At 43.8% G+C, this 20,048-nt stretch overlaps 1 protein-coding gene across 6 annotated transcripts in view; it reads right to left on the minus strand.

Annotated features, from left to right (window-relative positions):
- Positions 1-20,048, minus strand: part of mcf2la (mcf.2 cell line derived transforming sequence-like a) — a 187,699-nt gene that overhangs the window by 5,507 nt on the left and 162,144 nt on the right. For all 6 annotated transcript variants that reach the window (XM_059650444.1, XM_059650443.1, XM_048541031.2 and 3 more), the window contains 3 exons: positions 15,314-15,380; positions 12,988-13,088; positions 1,227-1,342 (listed from right to left, as the gene is read on the minus strand). In XM_059650444.1, coding sequence (XP_059506427.1) covers positions 1,227-1,342; positions 12,988-13,088; positions 15,314-15,380 — 284 coding nt within the window. The remainder of the gene's footprint in view (positions 1-1,226; positions 1,343-12,987; positions 13,089-15,313; positions 15,381-20,048) is intronic.

The raw sequence follows: 20,048 nt of genomic DNA on the forward strand, positions 1-20,048 counted from the left end.
GGAAATTACATTAATAAATAGAGGCAATCAATCTCATTTAGTTGTATCAGCTGAAAACTGAAGTCTCCAGAAAATGTTTGTGTAGGTTCGAGGTAGATCTGGATGCAGCTTGTCAAATAACTTAAGGAAATCTTTGAATATGAATATTACAGATCCAGCTGTTTCATCATGCTCTAACTGACCATTCTTATGTAAATGAAAAGGATTTCTAATTTGTAAAGTGACATCACCAAATAATTGCTTCTACATGAATTTATTCAGTGGCCCATTCTGCTTTCTTAAAAAGGTTATTTTACCCATGGGCACACAGGAATAAGCAGGAAGTGTGGGAATATTACTAGAAATAAACAAATGCTGAAGTAGGAGAAACAGACAATTTTAAATCGAAATTTATTGAAATCTAGGTTTGGGAAAGCTCAAATTCCTTTCGATTTACATTGTACTAGAAGCTATTTTCAACGCCACCGATAGAAGCTAATCCAAACGTCTCCCAATTTACCATTAAGATAGCTTTTTCCCAGGAAATTTCTGTGCAGCTGAACTCGATGGTAGCACCCGAATATCCAGCCCTTGCAAAATCCCTGGTATCTTCACATTTTTGCACAGATAGACAACTATTTACATCCTTAGCTCCATCCTACTCTATATTGTTCTGAAATCCATAACACTTGAAGGAACCAAATCTCTCTCAATCATCAGTTTGTTCATGTCGCTCAGAAGCCTGCGCTGTAAGTCCTCATCATGGTCAATGAGCTTAATGCATCTATTTCACAATGGAGCCAATGCCACGTTTGATGCCATGACTGTTCAGATAGGATTTTACCCATGGCCAATGACCAGGTATGAGAAATTTCACCATGCGGGAAACTAACGAACACTCGTATCTTCCAAAGGTTTGGAACCTTTGTTTAAAACAGCCATGAAACAATGAACATTCTCAATTGTTGGAACATGCTCCCATTGATGACAGGATTTCTGCAACAGTAGGACAGCTGATGGCCTCAGGTCAGTTTAAAAAGCTCTCTCTGGCCAGGAAATGAAGCCAATAATATCATGCTGTAATGCACATGGGTTATTAACTACAACAGAAACAGAAGGGCAAACCTGAGGCTCATACTGAGCTGACGATTTCAGTGCTCAACACAGAAGTGGATGTAAAAACATCAAAAACGTCCATTCAATGGAAGCTTCTCAACCACTATTTGCAGCAAGAAGCTTGTACCTACCAACTTTCTGCTAGTTTCCTCTTCACAATCGGATGAATTGAGCTGGTCATCAGCACTGGACCATCCATCATTGTTTTCTTCTGAAATGTCAAGGGACTGAGACACTTTGGTCCAACCTGCAATGTAAATACACCTACTGACTAGAGGATGTAAAAACACGATGTAAAATATTATTGTTATAATACGATTACAGATATTAAAAGGTGCAACCTGAAAAAAAATCTAATTTAACAGAGGACTTTAAACATTTATGACCTTATCAAGTAATTGTAAGTGTGTGTACCACTAGCAATGGCCATTCCTATTTTTTCCTCTAGTATTATACAATCCCAGTGCACAACAAGGGGCTATTCAGCATATTATGATGATGCTGTTCATTGTAATACCCATTTAATTAGTGCCACTCCCCTTCTCTCACACGACAGTCACAAAAACTCTTCCCCACAAATATTTATCCGGTGCCCTTTTTGAAAGTTTCAGTTGAACGTACTTAATTGCACTTTAAGGCATCCAAACCATAGCTCCCCGCCTTAAAAAGATTTCCATCTCTCCAATGGCTTTTTTTTACAATTTATTTTAAATCTGCGTCCTCAGTTATCAGCTTGCCTGCTGGTGGAAAAGCCTGATATCCAAAAATTGGCCCCTCAGTTTTAAATTTATCATCGGAGGTAAATAATTACAGCTTCCCTAAAGTTTGTGACCCCATCACAATTCTTGAAAATTTATTCTGCATTTCCCTGTTGAACATCCTTTGGAAAGGTTGATGTCCCCGCCTCCCCCGAACAGTAGCCAAACTAGAGCAACAGTTTTACCAACTTGTCACCATTCTGGAGTCGGTGATACATGGAAGGGTGCAATGGGGGGTAAAACTATGGGATTCTCTTGTGTGGCGTGTGAATGTGTAAGGCAGCATGATGCAGGCATGCCACTCGAGGTGGCTATTTTGGTGGTGGTAAGTGGTTAGGGGTAGCGACGGGGCACTGTGATTAAACCACACCTGTAACGTAGCCAGGAGCATTGAGAAATGTTGGCCACTGACAAAGTACGTGCTGAAAACCTGATTGCAGCAAAGGAGGATATTGTAATGATTCTGCAAGTGCAGCACAAGAGAGAGAGGGAGGGAGCGAGCAAGAGGTGAGAGAGAGAGCGCGAGAGCGAGAGAACCAAGTCCAGAGGTGGGCTTGCAAACCTAGCTACTCTGACACCAACTCAGAGAGTCCTGGAGTTGGATCCACATGATTGGTCAAGGCGATATTAGAGGAAGGTAGTGAGATTCCAAGGCCACATTTCTATAAATCCTATTAAGTAGTGCTTAAAGGACTTTGTTTTAGTGGAGGGCGGGGGGGGGGGGGGCAGCTGGTGAAGCTGATAGAACAGTAGCATTGATTGATTGTTACTTTGGAGGCTTGCAGATTTCCAGCAGGAAGGTGAGTTGCTACACTTAAGGATCAAAAACCGGTTACCATCCCCCAGTGGCTCCAATGTTTGCTTTAAGGAAGCACACATGCTGACTCTCCTCAAATGATGTTGATTCCCCTCAGTCTCCTTTCACTCACTGGCCCCCTCCCCCAATAAGTAAAACATCAACAGCTGCATGCGAAAGCTTCCAGGACCAATTCGAACCTCTGGAGAGCAAATGGAATCTGCTGAGGATGCACCATCACATCCTTGCGCATCAGCACACTTTGAGGCAGGTACGGTTGACTGTAAGGTCGTACACTGATGACAAGAACAGTCATCAGAGAATGACATGAAGCAGCCTCTCGCACTTAGAGAATGAATACGGTAATGTGGATCTTAGCTGCAAGCCAGCAGTTCACACCAGGAGCTGTCCATTAGGCAGCAGACTATGGACAGCAACATGTGGTTTATGGAGCTATAACAGTCACACACTGGTGAGTGTCCATTCACGCCATAAGCACTGCAATTACCTTCAGAATTCATGGCTTGACAGAGGACTCTCCTGCCAGTGCAAAGCAGATTCACAGCATGCAGGGCCTGCTGCCCCAGGCAACTCCAGAATGGCTACCAAAGCCATTCCAGGAGAACTGCAGAAGCGTGAGCCCGTTTCTAGCCCAGCTGGCAGCAAGGAGGGAGCATAATGCTGCAACATCGGAAAGAGAATCAAGAAAAATTCACATTAGTGCTTTTCTTACTTGTGACTTTTTGAACACTTAAGAATTGTACTTTCACAAGATGCTCAGGCTGCATGGCTATATCATCTGCACATGCAGTGATGGTTTGGAATTGGATATCTTCGCTGCTTACATAGGTGTTTGTCTTTGTGTTCCACACATCATCATTACTTGGGACTGCTGCTCTTGAGAAGGGGATAACAGGAGAAGGTGACTAAGGGCTAAGAACGGCCCGTTGGTCCAGAGGTATTATTCTCGCTTAGGGCACTGTACGTTGTTAACATGCGACAGGTCCTGGGTTCAAATCCCGGACAAGCTCAGATTTCTGGGGTGGCACTGCTGCCTCATAGAACTAGGAACCCAGGTTCGATTCCAACCTCAGGTGACTGTGTGTGGAGTTTGCACATTCTCCCCGTGTCTACGTGGGTTTCCTCCCACAGTCCAAAGATGTGCAGGGTAGATGGATTGGCTGTGCTCAAATCGCCCTTGGTGTCCAGGGATGTTTAAGTTAGGTTAGGTGAGGCTAGGCATGGGGAAATGCAGGGGTAGGGGAATGAGTCAGGGTGGGATGCTCTTCAGAGGAGCAGTGTGCACTTGTTGGACTGAATGGCCTGTTTCCACACTGTAGGGATTCTATGATTGTAAGGTCTTGAGCTCAGAACCATTTGGTGTTCAAACCTTTTCCATATACAAGAATTTCTGATCTCCTGGGCATCCAAACCTTTCTGTTCACTGGAATACACAGCTGGCTGGTGTGGCTCACACTCCTCTTCATTAGTCAGTATTTGAGGTTGGGACTGTATTCATCAAATGCTTCTCTGCCAGGCATTGTCCTCTCTAATGGGCCAGGCTGTGTAAGATACTCAAGCAAATGGCCATAACAGACACTCTTACGGGTACACATTACAAAGCACCACCTGAACTGTCCAAAGATCTAAAGCAGATGCTGATAGAGCCATGCATGCACCAGAACCATCATTATACCCCTTCGCAGGCTCTTTCCATGGGCTCCTTCCTGGTATAAAACATCCAAAAGTTCTGGTCCAGTGAATATTCTTGCAACTCAAAAGCCTAAGAATGTATGTATCATGGTTATTATCTAGATAATATACATATACGTGTGTTTTCTGTGATTATAACTGAGTGCAATTTGGACTTTGATTAAGCTTTTACTGCAGCATAGGTACAAACAATTACCTCTTGACCCTTTGAAAATCCAGCCTGGACTGCAAACGCTCCGGCTCCTTCTACATGTGACATGTAAAACCAATGTGTTCATCATGGACACACCTAAACATAGCATTGAGAGAACCTCATGGGGTTACAGCCTGGAGGCTTGGTGATTCTACTAAGGTCTTCACATGCTACCTAAAATGATCCCAGGGCCACAGACACTGGATAGCCTTTTTGCGTAATCAGAAGCCAACTCCCAATATAGCAATTCACAAAGAAATGTCTTCCTTTGAGAGATGCAAAATGGCAGAGCAGGATCGAAGGGATGAATGGTCTCCTACAGCTCCTATTTCTTGCTTTTATTTCCAGACTCACTGGACTTCTGACATCCACATGTGCGACATCCTGACCTTGCAAGTTCAGTTGGCAGGGGACTGCCTTTATCTGCTTGCCTGATATTACTGTCTTCCCTCTTAAACCCCTCACTATTGCTAGATAAAATGATGCATCTACCCCGATCATCTACCCCACCCCCCACTTCCTCATGGGGGAAGACACCTCCAATAGAACAAACAATTGAGGATGTAGACTTGCTCGCCAAGCCCACGTGTTTGATTGCAGACGGTTTGTCACCCTGCTAGGTCATATCGTCAGTGTCTCTCCAGTGAAGTGCTGGTGTTCTGTTTCACTTGCTATTTATATGATTCAGTTTGCTGGGGTGGTTAGCATCACTTCCGATTCTGTTTTTCAGTGATTTGTATATTGGGTGCAGTTCGAAGTGTTTGTTGATGGAGTTCCAGATGGAATGCCAGATCTCCAGAAATTCCCTGGCATGTTTCTGTTTGGCTTCTGCTATTATGGATGCGTCCAGTCCTCCATTTCATGTCCTTGCTTGTCCGTGTGTATTGAGACTAGTGAGAATTGGTCATGTCTCTGGGCGACTGGCCGGTGCTTGTGTATCCTTAATTTCAGTTTTCTTCCAGCTTGGCCTATGCAATGTTTCTCAGTCCTTGCAAGGTATTTTGTATCTTACATGAGTTTTATTGGTGTCTGGGATCCTTTACGTTCGTCAGTCGCTGTTGCAGGGTGGTTGTTGGTTTGTGGGCAACTCTGAAAACTAGGGGTCTGAGTAGTCTAGTGGTCACCTCTGACATTTCTCTGATGTACTATAGAGTGACCAGTGTGCCTGGCTTCTTGGTGTTGCAGAGGTAATGGCGGATTGTACATTTTGGATATCCATTCCTTGTAAAACCTCTGCATCAGTGTTCCTCTTTGACTTGGCGCAATTCCAGGTTACTGCAGTATATTGTGGCTCATTTGAATAGTGTCCTGATGCTGTTCAGTTTATGGGTGTTGGAAGTGAAGTGGGTTGTGAGGCACAGATCCAGCAGTTTCAGGGCGCTGTCCTTGTTGAAGTTGTTGGTGTTGTGGGATGCCCATCTTCCTGATTTTTTCAGCAGTATAGCAATTATCTCTTTGGCTGGGTTGATGGTTATGGATGTAAATAGTACTGTTACGTTGAAGGGTATCATTGTCTGGTCCTCTTTTATTCTGGTGTCCTTGATGATGTTGAGGAATTCTTGGGAGGAGTGGATGGAATGGATAGTTTTGTCAACTAAGTAGTTCAGTTTCCATTGTAGTTCTCTGGCTAGTTTATATATTGTGAGCACGGTTGTGAGACAGTGGGTCTAAGGGGGGTCCCTGGCTTGTGTACCTTATGGAATCCATACAAGTGGGGTGTGTTGGATTCCTCAGGCTTCATTTTTTGGTAGTGTTTCTTACTGATATCTCCAGAGTTCTATAATTTCTTTGGGTTGTTGTAATCTGTTCTGTAGTGGTATTGGGTCTATCGTCATCTGTTGGTATCTGCTAGTTGATTTTGGTTTCTCAATGTCTTTGGGCCCTATTAAGGGTTACTGTCATGGGTCCTTTGTCTGCCAGTAAGATTACAATATTTCTGTAATTCTTGAGTCTTTCCAGGGCTTTCCATCTCTTCTGTGTTGAATGTGTTGCTCTCAACTTTTCTGCTCAGTGTTCTGACTATCATCTGTCTGATGGTCTGTCGTATTTCCTCCACGCATCCACTGTTCTTTAGTGTCGATTCCATTGTAGACAAGAAGTCCGCTTTTTTGGTGTCTCTGCAGTTATAATTCAGTCCGTGTACTAGGGTGGTTTTCTCAATGTCTGTAAGTGGTCAGTCTGAGAGGCTTTTCATCCATGTTTCTGTGTTGTTGTGGGTGAGTTTGGACAGTTTTTCTTGTAAAAGTATTCTTTTCTTGGTTCTGGTCTTTTGTTGTTGTTGTTTGATGATGGCTTGTTCCAATGTGGTTGTCCGATTCCTAGTCAGTTGCGTTGGAGTACAAAGATTTTGGCCTGAAATTTCCTGCTTATATTTGTGGAGACGGTTATGTGAGTCTGCCATTATCTCAGCAACAGACCACAATAAGAAGACACAATACAGCCAGACACACTGGTTACTCTACAGTACATCAGGGACACATCAGAGATAACCACAAGACTACTCAGGCCGCTAGGTATCAGGGTAGACCACAAACCAACAACCATCCTGCGACTGCTATTGACAAATGTAAAGGACCCCAAACTCCCAAGCAATAAAACTAACATAACATATAAAATGCCATGCAAAGACTGTGAGAAACATTCCATAGGCCAAACTGGAAGAAAACTGACAATAAGGATACACAAACACCAAGTAGCCACCAAGAGGCATGACCAGTTTTCATTGGTCTCAGTACACAGGGACAAAAAAGGACACAAATTCAACTGGGACGACACATCCATAATTGGACAAGCCATAAAGAGACGCGCCAGGGAATTCCTGGAGGCCTGGCATTCCAACTGGAACTCCATCAACAAACACATCAAACTGGACCCAACATACAAACCACTGAAAAAAACAGAACTGGAAGTAATACCAAATACCCCAGCAAACCAAGGTTTATAAATAGCAAGTGGGACAGAACACCCAACGCTTCACCAGAGGCACGTGACCATGTTACCTGGGCAAGGTGATGAAATGTCTGCAACCAAACCCGGCGAGCAAGTCTACAACTTCGTCCACAACCGGAGCCACAAATCTTCTCAAAAAACTTTAATAAAGGACAGACAATTCTCAAAAGGGAGCAGCAATATAGAGCACAAATGCTGCAGCACTCATTGATTGGTGCACTCCTCTTCAGCCGTTTCCCTGAGATGATGCCCGAGAGCAGGTTGAAATATAATGAAAGACACCAGCTAAGTCTCCATGTACAGCAGCTGATACTTATGTTAAGCCAGCCACAGTCTGACTTGCTCTAATGGTATTGCTGTTGGACTAATAATCCCACCATATCAGATGGTGGAATTTGAAGTTTATTTTTTTAAAAGATAATCTGGAATTAAAAAGGTCTAAACATGACCATTGTCAATTGTCATAAAAACTCATCTGGTTCATAATTGTCCTTTAGGAAAGGAAACTCCTGTCTCTAAGGTGTAGAGCTGGGTGAACACAGCAGGCAGGCTGACATTTCTGGCCTAGACCCTTCTTCAGAAATGGGGGAGGGGAAGGGCGTTCTGAAATAAATGGGGGGGGGGGGGTGCAGGAGGCAGGGGAGTCTCCTGCATTTCCCACAACTCATCCCTCACACCCCCGCCCCGCAATAACTGCCAAAAGAGAATCCCCCTCGTCCGCTGGAAATGTTATACCTGCCCCCACACCACCTCCCTCACCCCCATCCCAGACCCCAAGAAGACTTTCCACATCAAGCAGATGTTCACCTGCACATCTGCCAATGTGGTATACTGTATTCACCGTTCCCGTGGTGACCTCCTCTACATTGGGAGGCTTGGGGAACCTTTGCAAAACACCTATGCTTGGGTCGCAATAAACAATTGCACCTCCCAGTCGTGAACCATTTCAACTCCCCCTCCCATTCCTCAGACAACATGTCCATCCTCGGCCTCCTGCTGTGCCACAACAATGCCACCCAAACGTTACAGAAACATCACCTCATATTCTGCTTGGGAACCCTGCAGCCCAATGGTATATATGTGGAATGCATCAGCTTCAAAATCTCCCCTCCCCCACCACATCCCAAAACCAGCCCAGCTCGTCCCCGCCTACCTAACCTGTCCTTCCTCCCACCTATTCCCTCCTCCTACCTCAAGTCCCACCCCAACCTACCTACTAATCTCATCCCTGCACCCCCACCCCCCGACCTGTCCGTCCTCCCTGGGCTGATCTATCTCCTCCCTAACTCCCCACCTACACTCACCTTTACTGACTCTATCCCCGCCTCTTTGACCTGTCTGTCTCCTTTCCACCTATCTACTCCTTTATCCATCTTCGATCTGCCTCTCCCCCTCTCCCTATTTATTTCAGAACCCCCTTCCCCTCCCCAATTTCTGAAGAAGGGTCCAGGCCCGAAATGTCAGCTTTCCTGCTCTTTTGACGCTGCTTGGCCTGCTGTGTTCATCGAGCTCTACACCTTATCTCAGATTCTCCAGCATCTGCAGTTCCTACTATCTCTGAAACTGTTGTCTCCACCTGGTCTGTACTACATGTGACTCCAGACCCACAGTAATATGATTTGACTCTTAACTGCCCTCTGAAACAGTCCATTCAGTTGATTCAACTACTAGAAAGGGAAAAGGAACAAAAAAATATTGACAACTAAGGCACTGAAAGTAACAATGACAAAAACTGCCCTTTCGACCCTGCAACGTCCTTACTACTAATATCTGGGAGGCACTAGTGCCAAAATTGGGTGAGCTGTCTCACAGACTGGTCAAGCAAGAGCCTGACGCAATCACATTCATGGAATCATACCTTACACACACAGTCTGAGATAACGACAACACCATCACCATCCCTGGATACGTGCTGTTACACCAACAGGTCTGACCGAGCAGGGGTGGCAGCGCAGTGACATACAGACAGGTGGGAGCTGTCCCCATGAGTCCTCCACATTGACACCAAATCCCATGAATGTCTCATGGCATCAGGTCAAACATGAGCAAGTAAACCTGCTGACTCTACCTGTTGTACTGCGCCTTACCACACCCACCTCTCCTACAGCTGTCTCAGCACTCTTACATGTTGGGCAACACTTGGACAAAGCGTGGAGAGAGTCAAGAGAGCAGAACATACGCTGGATGGGGGACTTCAAAATCTAAAACCGAGAGTGGCTGCACCATCACTGATCAAACTGGTCAAGTCCGAAAGGACATAGCTGCTAGATTGATGGCGGCAGGTGATGAGGGAACTGACAACAGGGAAAAAATATATTTGCCTTCAATCCTCACCAATCTGACCAATTAGTCGTAGGAGACAGAGGGTAGCGGTGGAAGGATGCTTTTTGGAATGCAGGGCGGTGACCAGTGATGTTCCACAGGGATCCGTGCTGGGTCCTTTGTGATCTACATAAATGGATTTGGAGGAAAATGCAGCTGATCTAATTAGTAAGTTTGGGAAGGATAAGAAGATTGGAGGAGTTGCAGATAGGGAGATGGATTGTCAGAAGATACAGCAGGCTATAGATCAGTTGGAGGCACGTGCAGAAAAATAGCAGATAGAGTTTAATCAGGACAAATGTGAGGTGATGCACTACGGAAGGTCAAGTACAGGTGGAATCTTACAGTGAATGACTGAACTCAGAGTATTGATGTGCAGAGGGACCTGGGTGTGCAGGTCCACAGATCACTGAAGGTGGCAGCACAGGTAGATAAGGTAGTTAAAAAAGCTCCTGGCATGCTTCCCTTCATTGGGAGGGCCATTGGGTATAAGTTTAGGCAAGTTATGCTGCAGCTTTATAGAGCTTTAGTTTAGCCATAATCAGAATACTGCATACAGTTCTGGTCACCACACAACCAGAAGGACGTGGATGCTTTGGAGAGGGTACAGAAAAGGTTTACCAGGATGTTGCCTGGTATGAGGGATTTTAGCTATGAAGAAAGGTTGAACAGACTGAGTTCGTTTTCACTGGAACGCAGAAGTTTGAGGGGTGACCTGATAGAAGTTAATAAGATTGTGAATGGTATGGATAGTGTGGAAAGTATGAGGCTTTTTTCCCAGGTTGGAGGGGTCAATTACTAGGAGATGCAGGGTCAAGGTGTTGGGGGGAGTTTAAAACTGACGCATGAGGCAGAGTGCACCTGGAACGCAATGCCAGATGAGGAGGTGGAAGCAGACACAATAGCAACATTCAAGCAGCACCAGAACATATACATGAATAAGAAGAGAATAAAGGGATTCGGATCCTGTAAGTGAAAACTTACTGAAGGGCAAAAATGTATTGGCACAGGCTTGGAGGGCCAAATGGCCTATTCCAGTGCTATTTTATTCTTTGTTCTATCAGTAAGGGTGACCACTGACAGTCTTTGTGGAGTTATAGTACCATCTTCACGTTGAGAGCACCCTTTAACATGTCATGTGGCACTCTCACTGCGCCAACTGCAACAGACTTCACACAGATCCAGCACAAGACTGGGAATCTGTGAGATTGTGTGGCCCACCAGCAGCAGCAATGTTGTACTGCAACACAATCTGTAACCTCATGACAGAGCATATTCCGCCACATTATCACTACCAGCAAACCAGGGCATCAACACTGTTTCAATGAAGACTGCAGGAGGGCATGCCAGAAGCAGTACCAGGCAGACTTAATAATGATGTCTCAACCTGGTGAAGCTACCAAACAGGACTACTTGCATGCCAAACAGCGTAAGCAGCAAGTGATAGAGTTCAGCATTTCTACAACCAACGTATCAGATCTAAGCTCCAATCTAATCGTTATTGCAGGCAGACAATTAAACAACTCATTAAAAGGAGGAAACTTCACAAACAGCCTCATCCTAATAATGGGGGAGCCCAGCACACAAATGCAAACGATAATGCTGAAACATTTGCAACCATCTTTAGCCTGAAGTAGACTATCCATCTCGACTTCCTCTGGAGGTCAGCTGGATCACAGGTGCAAGTTGTCAGTGAATTCAACTCACTCCATGTGATACAAGGAAATGGTTGGAAGCACTGGGTACAGCAAAGATTATTATGCCTAAGGTAACAGTACAGGAGACTTGTGCTCCAGGGCTTGCCGTGGCCTAGCCAAGCTGTTCCGGTACAGCTACAACACCGGTATATAACCATCTCTCTTCTCATACACACACACACCTCACTGTGCACTATAAGCACGACCAACAGCCTAGTCTCAATCATCAGTAATGTGTTGGAAGGTGACATCATTAGTGCTATTAAGGAGCACTAGAATAGCAATGCGCTGCCCACTGATGCTCTGTTTGGTTTCTGCCAGGGTCACTCAGCTACTGACCTTATTACAGTTTTGGCCCAAACATGGACAAGAGAGATGGAAGTCCAAAGGTAAAGTGAGATTAACATATCATGCTCACATTTGATCAGGTATAGCATCAAACATTTCAAGCAAAACAGCAATCAACGGGAGTCAGAGGAAAAATTCTCTACTGGTTGGAGTCACACCTGGCACAAAGGGAGATGGTTGCGGTTTTTGGAAATTAGTCATCTCACCTCCAGGACATCTCTGCAGGAGTTTGTCAAGGTCGTGTTCCTGGCCTAACCACCTTCAACTGATTCATCGACAACCTTCCCACCAGAATAATATCAGAAGTGGAGATGTTTACTGATGACTGAACAAAATTCAGTACTATTTGCGACTTCTCAACCACTGACCTGGACAACATTCTAGGCACACAAGTGCCAGGCAATGATTATCTCAAGAGAAGATCTAGCCGTCACCCTGTAACGTTCAATATTACAACCATCACTGAACTGATCCCCCACTGTCTGGTCATCACCATTGATCAGAAACTAAACTGGGCTAGCCATATAAATGTTGTGGCTACAAGAGCAGTTCAGGGGCTAGGAACCTTGAAGCAAGTAACTCATCTCCTGACTTTCCAAAGCCTGTTCACCATTTACACGGCATGGCTCATGAGTGTGATGGGATAGTCCCACATGCCTGAAAACAAGTGCAGCTCCAACAACACTCAAGAAGCTCGAAACTATGCAGGACAAAGCAGTCTGCATGATTGAATATTCAGTCCCTCCACCACAGGTATTCAGTAGTAGCACAGTGTACTGCAGAAGATGAACTGCAGAAATTCGCATGGTCTCCCTTAAAGAAAACACCTTCCAAATCCATAACCAATTCCATCTAGAAGGACAAGGCCAGCCAATACATGGGAACTGCAATTCACTTTTTATCCTGGCTTGGAAAAAAACAAATTGCCGTACCTTCCATGTCACTGGGTTTAAAATCTTGGAACTTTCTCCTCTTTAACAACATTGTGGGTCTATCTATACCAAACAGACTGCAGCAGCCCAGGCGGCAGCTCACCACTACCTTCTCAACAGCTACTAGAGTGGCCCAGCCAGCAGCACCAACATTCCATGAGTGAATTTTAAAAAACAAACTTACCTTTCACTTTTTCTTGCCTCTTTGGTGAGGTCACCAAAATGCTGTGATTTTCTGGGCTCACAATCTCAGCTCTTTTCACCTTCTGTGGGCTCCTCAAGGGACTGGCATGAAAATAAGATAGATTGCACAAAAATTACAAGCAAAATGGAAAGAGCAGTAAAAATATTAATGTCTCTGAAACAGGATGTAGTTCACAAGTAGATTATATCCAACTAATAGCTTGTTACTCAACTTTAATAATCCCTCCTTTTTAAATGACACCCAATTATTGGGGTGCAGAGTTTATGACACACCGCTGGGTCGGGCTTGGAAGGATAGATATAATCAAGAGATAGAAATGTCCTGTTGTTATATAGAGTGGGCTGACATACAGGGAAAAATAAATAAAAAGAAAGGATAAAACAATGCCAATAAGGAGATAGGTATCACATATCAGTCTGATTAAAGTACAAAATACAACTAGTTTTTGACACATTATAGTAATTAGGTTAAAAAAAGGGATAGCTACAATTAAGTATTGTCACCAGCTAAAAAAAGGCCAGAAAACTTAAAGAAATTCAATTATGATGCCAAACAGAAATGAACAAAAAAACTATTGCATTAATCCAGCACAGTCAATATAAGTACATGTAATTCGTCTGCATCAGAAACAGAACCTTCTTCCCATGCAAGTCAGCTGGTATTCGCATCAACTTTCCAACCTATACTAAGCATGGCTACAAAATGAAACAGCTGATGTTCTTGCAAAATACAAAAACATTTATTTAATGCCAAACACTTTGAATTGTTGTAGAGCCTTAGCTCTAAACAACCAATTCTATGACCTGCATTCTTTTCAAGTGGGACACAAAGCAAGCACTGCAGCCTGCTTCAATACGGAGAGTGTATTAAGTTTCCATATTTAACCCTAAACCATAGATATGCGTGCAATTTTCAAGTGTGCAGAAAATAATGATAGATTGTTATGACATTAAATAAGTGAAAGCGATTTACTTCTCAGTTGCTCAAACTTTCCACCGGAAATCAGTTTAAGATTGTATACAATGTTGTAAAGGAGTGGTTGAACCCCTCCTATAAAACCAAAAACACTCGGAAACTTGCCTCGCCTCGTAATCCATTAAAGGAGTGGTTAAACTAAAGAAATCTCTGCTTGTCGCTTTATAATCAAAAAGAAATAATTTATTCATCTAACTCTAACAGTTAACAAATTAACATAACTACTAACAAACCAAACAATTCCCACTTAACTACCAAATATTCCCAAATAAAACAAAATTTCTAATGGTATGCTGTTCTAATAGATATTAGTCCTACTTATATAAGCCAAATTAATAACAAAAAAAGCTTAATCTCTCAAAATTACAGCCAGGATAAGTCATCCAGAATGTTCTTTGCCTTCTCTGCTGTCCTTCAGTCAGCAATGCCTTCCTCCATCGAATTGTTGTGCCAGGAATATTAGCTAGGAATACCTTAATTAAATGGTGCTTACTCTGAGATCTTAGAGATTTTTGTGAGAGATAGTGATTTTCTCTTTCTCAATAGCTACTGGTTGTTGAGAGCTGTACTCCTAAAGATGACAGTTTTCTCTCGCACTGAATTTCAAATGCCCTCTTCTTTTAGACACTTGATGACCTCTTAATTTCTTACAATAGGATTGGTCCAAGGTTGTCAAACCATCAGACTTAAATTTAATTGGACTTCGGTATCTAGGGTCACAGCCTTAGAATTAGAGGGGTTAAATTTCAAATGGAAATGAGGAGAGATTTCTTCAGCCAGAGTGTGGTGGGCCTGTGGAATTCATTGCCACGCAGTGCAGTGGAGGCAGGGACGTTAAATGCCTTCAAGGCAGAGATCGATAAATTCTTGATCTCACAAGGAATCAAGGGCTATGGGGAGAATGCAGGGAAGTAGAGTTGAAATGCCCATCAGCCATGATTTAAATGGCGGAGTGGACTTGATGGGCCAAATGGCCTTACCTCTACTCCTATGTCTTATGGTCTTATGGTCTGGTTTAAATTAATTGGCTAAATTCAAAAACCTGTTATCTTGGTAATATGCTGGATTGCCTGCTAACAGTATAGCCTTTTGATACAATGTTAAAATTTCAAGAAATCCCTGTATATCTACTGCTGCCTGAAGACATTTCTTTTTAATTTCCAAGCCTTAAAAAACCATCCTCTAAAAAAGGAACCACGCACCCTTCCCCCTATCATTTTACAAATAAATTCTAACGCCCTACCTTCTAATCCACAAGTACTACATTAACTTCGTAACAATAAACATCAGACTACATTCATAACATTAAAGTTACATGAAGACAACTTGCCTGGTATTAACAGGTACAGCTAAAGGAGCCACAGGTGTAGATTCTATCTTCTGTTGTTGATTGGAAACTGGAAAATAAAAGTAGATTGCACTTCACAGTATATCGTCAGCATCACAAGTTTCAACAAGTACTAGATCGAAACTTATCAAAAAAAAACACCTGTTAAGCTCAATTTGAACCAAAGGAATAACAGAACTGTAATTGGGATCTCAGAATTCAGACAGCATAAAGATTGTTTCTCCCATTCATACCTGTTGAAGGATAGATACAGGTCATAAAGCATTCTCTAGTTCTCCACAGTGCAGCCTTAATGAGAAGCACATGGCACAGCACATTGCATGAGAGTAAGCCCTGAAAACTCTCAGAGGATGCTGCTTCTTTTAGATCAAACTCTTACCAACGTTGTGGTTATGGAATAGCATTTTTTAAAGAAAAGTAACCAGTTGGAGCAAAGAATTCATCACAGAATCCGTACAATATGAAATTAGGCCTTTTGGCCCAGAGTCCTCCCCAACTTTCTGAAGAGCATACCACCAAGACCCACCCCATCCCTGTAATACTGCATTTCCCATGGCTAATCCATTTAGCTTGCACATCCCTGAACACTATGGGGCAATTTAGCATGGCCAATCCACCCCAACCTGCATATCTTTAGACTGTGGAAGGAAAGCAGAGCACCTGGAGGAAACCCACACAGGCACAAGGATAATATGCAAACTCCGCTCAGACAGTCACCCAAAGGTGCAATCAAACTTGGGTCCCTGGTGCTGTGAGGCAGCAGTGCTAACCACTGAGCCACTGTCCCACCCAACTCAGATTACTTAACATCACGTCAGCATTACACAGTAAGCTAGAGAGATAGTAGGCCCAGGGATCAAAATCATGGGAGTTACCATAAATCAGAAACCAGACTGGACCAGCCATACAAATACTGTGGCTACAAGAGCAAATCCAGAGGAGGAATTGTGTGCTGAGTAACTCACTGCCTCTCTCCCCAGTGTCCATCCACCATCTTCAAGAATCAAGTCAGGAGTATATTGGAATTCTCTCCAATTTCCTAAATAGTTGCAACTCCAACAACACTCAAGAAGCTTAATACCACTCGAGACAAAGCAGCTCACTTGATTGGCATCACATCACCACCAGCAACATTTCCTCCCTCCACTATTAACACACAGCAGGCTCTGAAGGAAACAGCCAAAGAAGTAGTGGAAACATTGGTATAATCTTCCAAAATTACTTCAGATTCCACAAGGATCTCAGGAGAGTGGGAATAATTAGTGGAACACCATCATTCAACAAAGCAAGGAGACAGAAAGCAGGAAAATTTAGGCCAATTGATTTGATATCTTTTGTGGGAAAGTGTTAAGATTCTGTTATTAAAGAGGTTATTGTGATATTCTTTGAAAATCACAACAGGATCAGGTAGAATCAACATGGTTTTGTGAAAGGGAAATTTAATGGAATTATTTGGGGAATTAACAGGAAAGATGGATAAGTGGGAACCTGTAAGTATAATGAATATAGTTTGGATTTCCAAAACATATTTGTTAAGATTCTACATCAAAGACTACCACAGAAGATAAGAGCACATGGTGTAGGAGGGTAACATTTCAGCACAGATAAACTGCTGGCTAGCTAACAGAGCCTACAACCAGACCAGTCTGAAACAGTCCGAATCTCATCTGATCTCAGAAGCTAAGCAGACTCAGGTTTGATATACACCTGGGAATATCAAATACAGTATACTTGGGGCCCTGTTGTGGTACAGTGGTAGTGTCCCTAACCCTGAACACTGTGGCCTAGGTTCAAGTCCTACATGCTCCAAAGGTGTGGAATAATTTTATGAACCAATTTAAATAAAAAATAAAACTGAAAGCAGAGAATATGTTTAAAAATGTATCAGTGATAATGGGAACTGCAGATGCTGGAGAATCCAAGATAATAAAGTGTGAAGCTTGATGAACACAGCAGGCCAAGCAGCATCTCAGGAGCACAAAAGCTGACGTTTCGGGCCTAGACCCTTCATCCTCTCTGATGAAGGGTCTAGGCCCAAAACGTCAGCTTTTGTGCTCCTGAGATGCTGCTTGGCCTGCTGTGTTCATCTAGCTTCACACTTTATTATCTATTAATACGGGGTTGGCATTCTGTCACCACTGGAGAATCGGTGATGTGGCTTCAATTAATTAAAAACTACAACAATGACTGGATGAAGGGTCTAAATAGATGATAGCTACATTTGCCAAAGACACCAACATTGGTAGGACATTAAACTGGCAAAAAGGTAAAGAGCCAGCCAAAGCGAATGCAGATGGATTAAGCAAGTGGGTGAAAACAGTAGCAGGCAGTGCTTAATGTAGGGAAATGGAAACTTGTACATTTTGGCAGAAGGAATAACGAAATAACTGCACAGAGGCCGGTACCCCATCACAGAGTCACCATTTATTCAGACGTTGACAGTACACTCCCGGTGACCAGCCAGCTGAGAGTCAGCCCCTGAAGTCAGGAGACTGTTTGAATCCCCTGCTTATATCTGTCAGCCAAAGGATTTCTGCTTGGACCAGGTTAACAACCCCAATCAAGGATCTCATAGTCAATGAGATCCACCTAGTTCTAATGACTACATCACAGCCCCACTGCTACCCACACCCACACAACCCCCAGCCCCAGGGATGTAGGCCTGGACTGTCTCTGGCAGCTATTGCCGCAGGTCAGCTTAATCTGACTCAAGACTCAGAAATGGGCGGCATAAACCAGACTGTAGCCTGTCTCTTTCATCCAGAGTGTGTCAGGAGAGTTTCCTCCCCTTCATACCGAGGCAATGGTATCGAGGCTGCATCCATCTCAAACTCCGAGATTTCTGCAGTGCAGGCAGAAGAGGGAGAGCCCATGGTTTCCTGACAGGCCTTCAGGCTGTTCTGAGGGGCCAGGTATGCACTGGCCCTGCTCCATTGGTAAGGTAACAGCTTTTGTGTGATCAACATGTTGGTTCAGGACTGCCTCACCTCCTTGAGCTTTGTATGTCACAGGACCTGACCTCATACCTTGTACCCATACAGGGCCATTCTGCAAACTGCATTGGTTTGATGATTCTTTTGCTTTTCAGCCTCCTGATTTCTGCCTCCACTTTTGCAAACAAGGCATAAGGCACTGGGTGGGCCTTGCAAAAAATGTAGAATTGCTTCCTGGTCAACTTACAAGGTGGCCTTGGGTCCTGTCAATAGCCCTCGACCCTTCCTGAGCAACTCCTGGGGCATTTAATTAGGAGTTCACTCAGACAGCCAATTTCTAAACCAAAAAATGTTGAGCCAATCGAGGTGAATCTTTCTCAACCAATTCCTCCCCAGTAGGCTTAGGCCCAAGCCTTTTACTACCATCATCACTGGTAACTGCATTAACTGCTCTTCATAGGAGATCGGAACCAAAGTCATTCCCTTAAATTGTAACAGCTCCCCAGTGTAAGCTCTCAGTCTGAGGTCTTGTGCAAATTTAAAGATTGCAGTGTAGAGTGAATCTTGTTAAAGATAGGTTGGACATCCTCTGGTACAGTTGCACCAGTTTCAACCTCCATGAGAACTGGGTGACCATTTAACCAGACAGTAATTTTAAACTGGTTCTGATTTGGACATTACTAAGCCATATGTCGGTGAACTTTCGAGGGCTCTCCTGGGTACCAGCCTACGAGTTCTCCTACTCAGGTCTAGGCTGGTGGGACTGCTTTACTGTTTCGAGACCCCATACCGGCAGCATCTATAATTGCTTGCCGGCCCAGATACTGAAGAACATTTGAGCCACTTGGCCAAGGGTCAGCTTTGTCATACGATTTTGCCATTGGCTGGCCTAGGCTCGCTCCGCACAGGATATGTCCTGCATGAGGCTCTATAATTGCCTATACTCAAGTAGTGTTCTCCAAGCAGAGTTGGACAGGTGAGGGTGTCCACTTCCATTGGGGTGCCCTGCAGTTCCCAAGCTCCACTCACTACATTTTCCAATGTCAAACACCGTTGCAGTGGCTGTTCGAAGTCCATCTGGGTTTCAGCTACATGGTACTTTTGCATAGTTACATCATTAATCCCACATACCAAATGGTGCCTGAGCAGCTCATTCAGGGTTAACCCAAAATCACACACCTCTTCCAGTCATTTTAAACTTTTCACAGATCCCTATACAGGTTCCCGTGGCAGCCAAATAAAACTGAAAGCATCTCAATTGGAGGAGACTTGGGGTTGCAATATTACTTAACCAAATCCATCAACTCTTGGAAGGTTTTAGTGTTCGGAGCCTCTGGGAAAGTTAAGCCCATAATAACTAAAAATGTTGCGGATCCACAGGCAGTGAGAAGGATTACTGATTGCTTTTCACCTTCCCCAACATCATTTTCCCTGAAAATATTTGCATTCTTCCCTAATACTGGGCCGAGTCTTCGATAGCAGGATAGGACAAGGCAAGCTTCCCAAATAAGGGTATGATGCCAGAAATGCTTATCCCAACTCAAGGATGACTATCGTAAGCAAACGTTCTTCAGTCACGTACTGCTTTCTCCCATTGCCATTGAAGTAACGGCAGAGAGGTCAGTACCCCTGTCGCTGAATCACCCCTTATTCACACGTGCACAGTACACTGGCTGTGACTGGCCAGTTCAGAGTCAGTCCCTGAAGCCAAGAGACTCTCTGAAACTCCTGTTTATATGTTTCAGTAATGTTTCCTGATTGGTCTGGGTTAACAACCCCAATGA

This window comes from Stegostoma tigrinum, chromosome 12 (genome assembly GCF_030684315.1).
Source record: "Stegostoma tigrinum isolate sSteTig4 chromosome 12, sSteTig4.hap1, whole genome shotgun sequence".
Taxonomy (NCBI): Eukaryota; Metazoa; Chordata; class Chondrichthyes; order Orectolobiformes; family Stegostomatidae; genus Stegostoma; species Stegostoma tigrinum.